This window comes from Orycteropus afer, unplaced genomic scaffold (assembly GCF_000298275.1).
Source record: "Orycteropus afer afer isolate SDZICR_OR568_19922 unplaced genomic scaffold, OryAfe1.0 scaffold00099, whole genome shotgun sequence".
In the NCBI taxonomy this organism is placed as follows: domain Eukaryota; kingdom Metazoa; phylum Chordata; class Mammalia; order Tubulidentata; family Orycteropodidae; genus Orycteropus; species Orycteropus afer.
In genome coordinates this window covers 5,962,687-5,973,342 of record NW_006921686.1, presented here as the reverse complement: position 1 = coordinate 5,973,342, position 10,656 = coordinate 5,962,687, and the positions used below count along the sequence as shown (strand labels likewise).

The 10,656-nt window shown below is 38.8% G+C and overlaps 1 protein-coding gene across 1 annotated transcript; it reads left to right on the top strand.

Annotated features, from left to right (window-relative positions):
* Nucleotides 1–1,493: 1,493 nt before the first annotated feature.
* Nucleotides 1,494–4,710, top strand: LOC103198894 (zinc finger protein 234-like). Its single transcript, XM_042781252.1, has 2 exons — nt 1,494–1,581; nt 2,831–4,710. The coding sequence occupies exons 1-2, from the start codon at nt 1,494–1,496 to the stop codon at nt 4,708–4,710; spliced, it is 1,968 nt and encodes a 655-aa protein (XP_042637186.1).
* The last annotated feature ends 5,946 nt before the right edge of the window (nt 4,711–10,656 follow it).

The window sequence follows — 10,656 nt, the reverse complement described above, 5'->3', positions numbered from 1 at the left end:
ACAACAAAAAAATCGTCACAACCGGACCAATGAGTAACATTATGATAAACGGAGAAAAGATTGAAGTTTTCAAAGATTTAATTTTACTTGGATCCACAGTAAACACCCCTGGAAGCAATAGTCAGGGAGTCAAATAATGTGTTTCATTGGTCAGATCTCCTGCAAAAAATCTAATTAAAATGTTCAAAAGCAAAGATGTCACTTTGAAGACAAAGGTGCATCTGACCCAAGCCATGGTATTTTCAATCACTTGATACTAATGAGAAAGCTGGAAGTGAGTAAGTGAAAAAGGAAGACTGAAGAAGAATTGATGTCTTTGAATTACACTATTGGCAAAGAGTATTAAATATACCATGGACTGCCAGATGAACAAGCAAATCTAGCTTAGAACAAGTACAGCCATAAAACTCCTTAAAAACAAGGATTGCAAGACGTCATCTCATGTACTTTGGACATGTCACCAGTTGGGAGAAGTCCCTGGAGAAGGACATCATGCTTGGTAAAATGGAGATGAGGAAAAACAAAGAAGACCCTTGAGAACAAGATGGATTGACAAGGTGCCTGCAACGGTGTTCTCAAGCATAGCAAGGATCATGAGGATCCTGCAGCAGTGGGCAGTGTTTCCTTCTGTTGTACATAGAGTCACTATGAGTCAGAACTGACTTGATAGCACCTAACGACAATAATGTTATAACCTTATTGGACCACAGATATACATCAGGTCGGAGGTTGCTGAAACAGATGTAAGGCAGGGCATGACTTACATGTGTAGAATTCTAGGGAGAATGTTACTTCTTACACAGGATTTGCTTTCTGAAAATTGCACTGTGGCCTGTTCTTTTCCTTCTCCCTAGCTTTGTCTCTGTCATCAAAGATTAGCTTGCCCTGATTACGTTTTTATCTTGTAGATTATGAAGGTGTCAAATTGCTGTCAGGTTTCAAAATAGCTTATGTCATCACGTCAATTTTTTTTTTCCTTTATCCTCTTGGAGGAATCTTCTTAGCATGAGTTAAAAGGAGCATTGTTTGCTAATATGCTTTGTTTTAGTTAGTAAAGGATAATGTATTTCCCCTAAATCTGCAAGTTATTGCAGCCATTTGAGGGCTTCTCAGTTCCTTAGGCATTAGAGTAATTTTTCAAGGAAATAACACAAGACAAAGTTTTACACAAACTAATTAACTGCTTGCTGAAAGAAACGAGGCAGCATCTATAACCAACTGTGGTGCAGCAAATTGCTTAGTATGGCTCTTCTAGCTATGGTCTTTGTGACTCCCAGCAAAGGACTGGGTGAAACTATTTAATGTGAGGTGCTTGTGGCCTCCCAAGGGGATTGTATATCTTGTTAGCTGTGTTAATAAGGTACTTGACATCCTGGTAGGGCTGGGACTACCATCAAGAGAAAGAAATTGTGAGTGGATCTCATCCCTGGACCCAAGATCCCTGCCCTGAGATAAAGGCAGAGAGACGGCAGCAGCAGAAGCAAGAGACCGGCATGAGGCAGAGCAGTGGGCATGCTGGCCGCCGGAGCGAGAATGCTAAATACTTTCACACAGGAGACTTTCTGGCAGGGTGTGGTACACGTAGGTGCACCTATCAGCAGAGGTAAAAGAGCTTTGTAACACTTGCCTAAGCAGGGCAGAGGCCAAGCTGAGATACCGAGGGCTAAAGAGAGGCATTGCCTCCAGGCGTAGCAGAGGGGAGACTGTCCTGATAGAAAATTTGTGGGCTGAGGTTAGTTTCTGAACCTGAATTGTAACCTATTAGTTCCTTGATAAACCCCATAATTGTAATGCCTGTGAGGTCTGTATGGCCATTGCAACAAATTATTGGACCCAGCAAAGAATTATTGAGTGCCATGGAAGGGCAGTTGACGTCAGAATTGGTAGAAAGGTTGGAGGATGGTGGCATGTCTGACTTCCACCTCATAGTAATCAACCTTGGGCTGCTGATGGCAATTCTTTCTTCCCCTCATGAAGTTAGAGGAGACCAGAAGATCTCACCGTTCCCATGCCCTTTTGGCACTGACTGTTCCTTTGGGGAGAAAAGTGACATTCTCCTCTATAAAATCTTCCGTTTATCTTTGTTATTGTTACGTACTATCGAGTCAGTTCCAACTCATCACAACCCCATCTACAGCAGAACAAAACACTATCCAATCCTGTGTCATCCTCACAATCATTGCTGTTGGACCCTGTTATTGCATGCGCTATGTCAATCTTTCTCATTGAGGATCTTCATCGTTTTCACTGACTGTATACTTTACCAAGCATAATGTCCTTCACCAGTCCCTTCTGAATGCATGCTCAAAGTACATGAGACCAAATTGCACTATCTCACTTCTAAGGAGTATTCTGGCTATCATTCTTCCAAGACATACTCCTACAGTGTACTTTTCATAGCATTTCATTGAGAAGTTTCTGGGGGGAAAAAATGAAAATATGCAAATTTTTGTTTGTATTATTGCTTTTTTACAATAGTTCTTACAAATTCACTTTTTAAAATTTAATGTAGTGGAAATACACACAACAAGAAATACACCTTTTTGATTCAATTTTCTTTTCATCATGGTATTTCTAAGTACATAATTAAGGCTTTGATTTCTAAGTTATATGTCATGTTTTCTTGGGTGTTGTCTAAATGGTCTTGTTAATTCTTAGTAGCTTGCACTCAAGGGACCTACTGTTATTTTGATGGCATGTAAAGTAGAGCACATGACATACAGTGATGTCTCTTGGTTCAGTAATGTCTCATCCCTTATCTAAGTGTGAAATCTTGAAAACTCTCAATAAATCTTTCACCTATCTATTTCTTTGAACTCTGTCCCTACAGGAGGCAAGATCCCACAGCAATTGGAGACTGTTCCACAAGCCGGAGCACAGGAGGAGCTTTTTAGCTCATATATCTGGCAACAAATTGCAGGTGACTTAACCAGGTGTGAAGACTCCAGGATAAATAAATCAGAATTCTACAAACAAGGTGATTCGCCCACTCCAGTTGCAGGAGGACTGTTTGTTATTCCCACTGGAGAGAAACGTCACCAGTGCAACGAGTGTACAGAAACTTCTAGTCATGTCTCCAGCTTTGATCGTCGTCAGCATTCACACTCAGGAGAGAATTCTTACACACGCACCAAGTGTGGAAGAAGGATTTGTAATATCTCAGACCTTAGTAATCATCAGAGAGTTCACATGGGAAAGAACCACTGTAAGCATGATGGATGTTGTAAAGAATTTAGTCAGAGTTCACATCTGCAAACTCATCTGAATGTCCACACTGTAGAAAAACCATACAAATGTGATGAATGTGGGAAATGCTTCAAGTATAGAGCATCACTTATTGTTCATTGCAAAGGCCACCCAGGAATGAAACCTTATAATTGTGAGGAATGTGGGAGGGCTTTTATTTATCTTTTGAGTTTTCAGAAACATCAGAAAATCCATACTGGGGAGAGATCATTCAAATGTGATACTTGTGGTAAGATCTTTTGTCATAGAGCAGCACTTAATACTCATTGCATGGTTCATATGGGAGAGAAAGCTTACAAATGTGAGGAGTGTGGACTGGGCTTCAGTCGTAGGGCACATCTTCAGATTCATTTTAGAAACCACACAGGAGAGAAGGCCTATAATTGTGGGAAGGGTTTCAGGATCACTTCACAATTTCTGTCCCATCAGAGAGTCTACAGTGGAAAGAAACCATTCAAATGTGAATACTGTGTAAAAGCCTTTAATAGTAGATCAAAACTTCAAATTCATTGTAGAACTCACACAGGAGAGAAACCCTATAATTGTGAACAGTGTGGGAAAGGCTTCAGGCAGGCTGTACATCTTTTGACCCATCAGAGGGTCCACAATGGAGAAAAACCATTCAAATGTGAAGAGTGTGGGAAGAATTTCTCTACTAGACCAGTTCTTCAAGTTCATTATAGAATCCACACAGGGGAAAAACCCTATAAATGTAAGAGGTGTGGAATGGGCTTCAGGCAGCCGTCAGGGGTTTTGACCCATCAGAGAGTCCACAATGGAGAAAAACCATTCAAATGTGAAGAGTGTGGGAAGTACTTCAGTAGTAAATCAAACCTTCAAACTCATCATAGAATACACACAGGAGAAAAACCGTATAATTGTAAAGAATGTGGAAAGTACTTCAGGGTCTCTTCCCAACTTCTGAAACATCACAAAGTCCACAGTGGAGAGAAACCATTCAAATGTGAAGATTGTGAGAAGTACTTCAGCACTAAAGGTTATCTTCAAATTCATTGGAGGGTCCACACAGGAGAAAAACCCTATAATTGCGAGCAGTGTGGGAAGGGCTTCAGGCAACTTTCAAATCTTTTGAACCATCAGAGAGTCCACAGTGGAGAAAAACCCTTCAAATGTGAACAGTGTGGGAAGAGCTTCTGTCAGATTTCACACCTTAAATCTCATCAAAGAGTTCACAGTAAAGAAAAGCCATACAAATGTAAACAATGTGGGAAAAACTTCAAGTGGAATGAGAGTCGTGACAGACATCAGAGGGTTCACACAACAGAGAAACCACATATGTGTGGGGAGTGTGGCAAGTGCTTTAGTTTCTCCTCAACTCTTCAACACCATGAGTGTGTCCACACTGCAGTTAAGCCATACAAATGTGATGTGTGTTATAAAATGTTCAGCCGATCATCACAACTACAGTCTCACCAGAGAGTTCACACTGGTGAGAAACCTTAGAAATAGAAGATTCAATGGTAACAGCTTCAGTTGGAGAGCAAATCTTAGAAATCACAAAATCTATGGTGGCGATAAATTTTCTGAAAGTGATAATATTGGTAAGAACATCAGAGAATCTTCGTAAGAAAGAATTCTACAAAATGAAGGTTTTGAAAGCTTATGTGCAACCTGAATCCTTGTAAAACATGTCTCAGGAGAGAAAATACTTTTTGTATTAAAAAGTCTGACTTTCAGCAAAGCACAATTGGAGAACTTTTATAAGTGGTACAGTAAGAACTTCAGTCAGAGCTTTGGAATTTATGACCTGTCACTCACAAGATAGGCTTCAGGAAGAATAATTTTTTTTTTTTTTTTTTTTTTTTATAATATAATGGGGTGCATGCCAAATTGATGTTTGTTAGAATGTAAGCTCCATGAGGTCAGAAAGTTAGTTGCAGAATTTTTCTAGATATGTTCAAAGGCTGTTTATTTGTTAAATGAATCTAAAGGAGATGCTTTAAAATTTTTATCCCAAAAGGAAATTAATAAAAATGCATATTCAAGGATACAAACAAGTTTACAGAAAACTACTCAATACTGTAATCTCCAATATTAATACAGTAGTACAGTATTGGAAAGCAGGCCTTGTGGTGTAATTAAGTGCGTCTCTGGTGAAGGAAAAGTTGGAGGTTCAAATCCAACAGTGGCTTTGTGGTTGAAAAGCTTCAGTGATCAGCTCTTCTGAAGATTGTGGTCTAAGACATCCCATGGGGCCATTCTACTCTGACCTATAGTTTGCCTTGTGTCAGAAGAGATTCAGCAGCACACAGCAGACTCCTGTCCTCCCTGTAGACTCTGTTTTCAAGGTGGATCTTCCTTTCTGCAGTCCTGTTTGCTATTCAGTCAGTTGTACACATCATAAATTGAAGTATCTTTGTGATTTTCCTGGCCATACAGACTGAAATATTGTTAACCTTGCTGCAAATCATTCCATATTAAACAATTGAATGGGTATTCAGTGATGTTAAGGCAGGGCTTTTCCCTTACACTTTGAAAGTGTCAGAAGTCGTTACCTGTAAAATTGGTGTGGCATCAGATCCCTTCTAACTTGAGGAGGAGGAGAATGAATCAACATAAGGCTAAGGATAGTTCAAATGAGGTAGTGGTCAGACGTACCTCCACTCCAACCTTTTTAGCAGTTCTGACACTAGCCGTACCTTGTACGGCGCACTGCTTCCCGGCTGGCATTGATAATTCATTGTAATGGACACACAGAGCTCACGTAGCATATTCACAATTATGGGGAAGTAACTGGTTACAATCCAGAATTGGTATAAATTAGGAAGTAATGGACAATCAGGACAGTTGCTTTGTGGCTATTGCAGCTGGGCCTCCACTCTCAGCCTAGCCTCTGACCTGCTAAGCAAATGTTAAAAAGCCCTTTAGCTCCACCAGCAATCGTCTTGCCTGAAGGTGCTCAGCTCTCTTGCTCCATGGGCCAGCACACCTACTATGATGACCTCACTCTGGGCCTGGGAGCACACCAGCTGTCTTGTACCTGTCCCTTTGGTATCCTGCCATTGTTTCTGTACTGCTGAACTCTTAACATGCGTGTGACTGATTCTTGACATCTCACACTCTTGTTTTACAACTCTGTCTCTTGGGTCAAGAAGGTTCTCAGCACAAGGACCCTGGGTCCAAAGGAGTGAACTGTGATTCTGGCTTCTTTTCTTGATGGTGGTGAAGACCTGCTTCCCTCCCCCCATTCATACACACACACACATCTTTGGAATTCGCTCCTTCTGACCTAGCAGGATGGTAAAACAGACCAATCATCTACAAGGGTTATGTGCACCTTATTGTGTGTTCCTACGCCCACAAGGATTCAATGTACCTTATTTACATCAGCAAAATGGTCCAGTCTGTTTGGTGAGCCAGAAGCACCTTATTTGCATATTCCCACCCAGTCAGTTTGTGGAGTTAGAGAACTATGCCTAGAAAGTCCATGTAAAGTAATTCACTGCGGTATATTCCCAAGAACAGGTGTTTTGTCAGCCTTATAATTGATTGCTGATGTCTTTCTGCATTTTCATCCAGGTTTGATATGATTGTCCTCTAATTACAGTATCATTACTTAAAAAAAAAAAAACAAAAAAACTTTTGAGGTACAGGCTATGCCACATTTTAAGAACATTAATACTTTAAAGTTCTCTACCCCCTATTCTTTCCCCACACCATGAAACAAATACCAAAAAGAAACTTGTGAGTTTATTATTAGGACAGGACTCAACATGCTTTTCTCTTTTGGCATTAATGCATGGTGTTTAGAAAGCACTCTTTATGGAGAGAGATGTATAATGTACTTCCTTTTGATGCAAAACTCTTAGGATTATGAAAGTTTTTAAAAATGACTACCTCATCAATGATATTGCTCAGTTGTTTTCAAATGGAAATAAATGTTTATAGGAATTTGAGTTTTGTTACATTTCTGTAATAACATGGAGCCATTAAAGTGATGGCATTGACATAATTACAGGCTAATGACATCGGTATTACAAAACCACACATTTTCGCATTCATTGTAAAATCAAACTCAAATTTGTGTGTGTGTGTGTGTGAGGTAATTTTCAGAGGATCTACATCCTTAGTGATTTTCTCTGGAAAGAAGCTTTTTGTGTGATTTTTCCATTTTATAATTCCATAGAATATTCTAACTTTTCAGTGAGCATTGATATTCCCAAAACACTAAATCAAGTACAATAGATCTTGACAAAGTACTAATATTAATCCTTTACACTTGGGATGCATGATACACTTCCACTTTGTTATGTGGTACGGTGAACGGGACTCCAGATTTTTAAATGCAAGACAACTCTGGTTAACAGAAATCTTGAGAGACGAACGAAGTTGGTATATGTATGTTGAGAATAATAAATTATATATATTTATGTATATATTTATGTATATATGGGAGCTCTGGTGGTGTAGTGTCTAAGGCATTTGACTGCTAACCAGAAGGCTGGCAATTCAAACCCACCAGCCACTCCTTAGAAGGAAGGTTGGGCAATCTACTTCCTTAGTGATACTACAGAACTATTTCCATAGTTCTGCTTCGGGCACCCAAGGAGGGGTCGCTATGAGTTAGATTTGACTCAATGCAGTGAGCTTTATTTATTTATTTATTTTGATTCCCTGAGGAAAAGGTGTATATAGGGGGCAGTGTATCATGGCTGCAGTGGACCTTCAGAGTGGAACCAGTAAACCAGACTCACTGCCGTCGAGTCAGATTCCATGGTGATATTTTAAGTTTATTTGCTTAAAATCCTTCGACCATCTTGGTTACCTATTGCTGCCATAGCAGAAATACAAGTGTTCTCAAAGAGCAGAAGTTTAATTCTCAGTTCAGGAGGCACAAGGTCCAAATTCAAGGTGTGACATCAGGGTGCCTGTCACTTCCATGAATTACTTTACATATATTCTCTTCCTGTGTGTGTCTCTTGTCTATTCTGCTATCTTTTTAGAACTCAGAAGTGATTAGGTTTAGAACCTACTCCCTAGTGGTATAACCACTAATGAAATGGTCATTAAAGGTACAGAGGACAGGATTCCAGTACATATTTGAGGAGAGAGAATTCGTAACACTCAGCAAAGAGTAAGAGAAGTTTCTGTCATTGGTTTTCTGAACTCTTAACAGATTCTGGGTATTTAATGAGGTCTGTGCTGTCTCGATATCCATGACATGTCCAAAGGTCATCCCCAGGATCTGTGATTCACTAGGAAGACTCACAAGATTGAGCATAGAGTTTTATCCATAACTGATTTATTGCAGTGTAAGGATAAAAATTAAAATATGTAACAGGAAAAAACGTGAACTGGAAACCAGGCATAAATATCCAAGTTTGATACATAAATGGAATATTAAATTCCTTCAGTGTTGATATGAGGCAACACATAAAGTGGGTCCTAGGGAAGGTCATTACACATTTGGTACCCAATGCTTTTAATGGGGGATGGTTATGTAGGCACTTTGTGTACAAAAATTCAGGCTATGACAAGGCTAGATATTCAGCATAAACCACATTATTTGTACAAATAAGAAGCTCTAGTATAGTGGGTAAGGCGTTAGGCTGCTAAACAAAACGTTGGTGGCTTGAATCCATCAGCTGCACCACATAAGGAAAATGGAGCAGTTTGTTTCTGTAAAGATTTATAGCTTTGGAGACCCAATGGGGGGTCGCTATGACTCAGAATTGACTTGATGGCAATGAGTTTTGTTTGGTTTTGGGGCAAATAGTTTGGATAAATTGAGGCTTCCGTGAAGATGCAGAAATTCTGTTTGGATAGTAGCTTCAACTTGTGCCAGAGAGTTGCATCTCGCCTTATGGATCATCTGCCTAGGGATTTTGAGCATTCCCCACAATCACATAGGTCACTTCCTTACAGTCCCTTTAGTATGGGTCTCCTCCTGATTTTCTTTCTCTGGTTGAACACTTAACTGATACAGATTTAGAACTGGAAGTAGATTTAGAGCTATGGTTTCATTAGGATATATATATATATTCATACATTTGCTGGGTGTATATTTATTTGAGTAATGCAACTATGAGTTATAGGGTTATAGGGTATGAATATGTTTAGTAGATACTTGCAAGTAGTATTCCAAAGTCTTTATACCAGTGATCTCTCCCAATACTGGTATGGAAGTGCTGTATACTTGTCTACATTCCTGTTTCTTAGACTTTAATTTTAGCATCTCTGTTCATGGTATTGACTAGTGTAACATCCTCTTTCTGAACCATTTAGTCAGCTGTTTTGCCCACTTTTGTATCGGGTTACCTGTCATTGTCTTATTTAGTATCATCTCCAAATGAGTCTTTAGTTTGATACATACTTTCAAATCACTTTTTGCCTTTAAACTCTACTAATGTTGCATTTTGATGAGTAGAGGTTCTTAATTTTAAAAGTCAGATTTTCCCTGTTTCAATTTTATAGTTTGTGATTTTTTTTGTCTAATTTAAGAAATTTTTCTTAATCCAGGGTGAAAAGGAACTGTTCTTTCTGCTTCTTTCCTAAAAGTATCATTGTTTTAATATTCAGATTTAAATCTGCAGTCCTTTTTAATTTTATATATTTGTGTTTTGTGAGATAATGATTGATATTGTTTCCCATATGGATATCCACTTGATCCAGAACAGTTTTTAAGAAAATACCTTTTCTCTCTCCACTGTGGTGTTTTCACACACAAAGTTACAGTGTCTTTTATCAAGATTTTGATCTCTAGTCTCTTCCCTTACTTCTGTGTCCTTGAGAAAAAAACTACACTGTATCCATTAATGTAAAGCTTTCATTCCATTCTTCTTTCAGATTATAATGGCTCTTCATAGCTCTTTGCTTTTTCATGTAACTTTCATGACCAACATACTTATATTTTGAGAAAAAGCATGATAATATTTTTATTGGGTTTGGATTTATAGTGTAACTCATTGGGAGAATATCGGTATCTTTGAAATAGTGAATTTTCAAGTAATACCATTATTTTAAAGAATTCCTTTTATATATGGAAGGAAATAACCATGTACTAGATTGTCTATAAAATGGCTTCAGAATATAAGGGATGGTTGGTGGGGGGTGGTTTGAAGGTGAACATTGCTGAGGGGTATAGATTTTTTAAATTTTGAATGAAGAATGGAGTTTGCTTCTGGAATCTAGATTTCTGGGGTCTCTGGAGGTGAGGTTACCCACCCAGGACATTGCCCTTAGCTGGTATTTTGAATTGTGAGCCTTAAGGAAAATGGTTTTCTAAAGACAAAGAGTGGTGTAAATAAATGAGTAAAGACCATTTTGCCTTGGGTATTGGACTCTTCGAGGAATATCTACATTCATTTAGTTTTGACAAACAGAAACTCCAAGGTCAGGCTGTAGCTGTGTTTTACAGGGTAAATCAGTCATTATTTTGTTTTTCAAAAC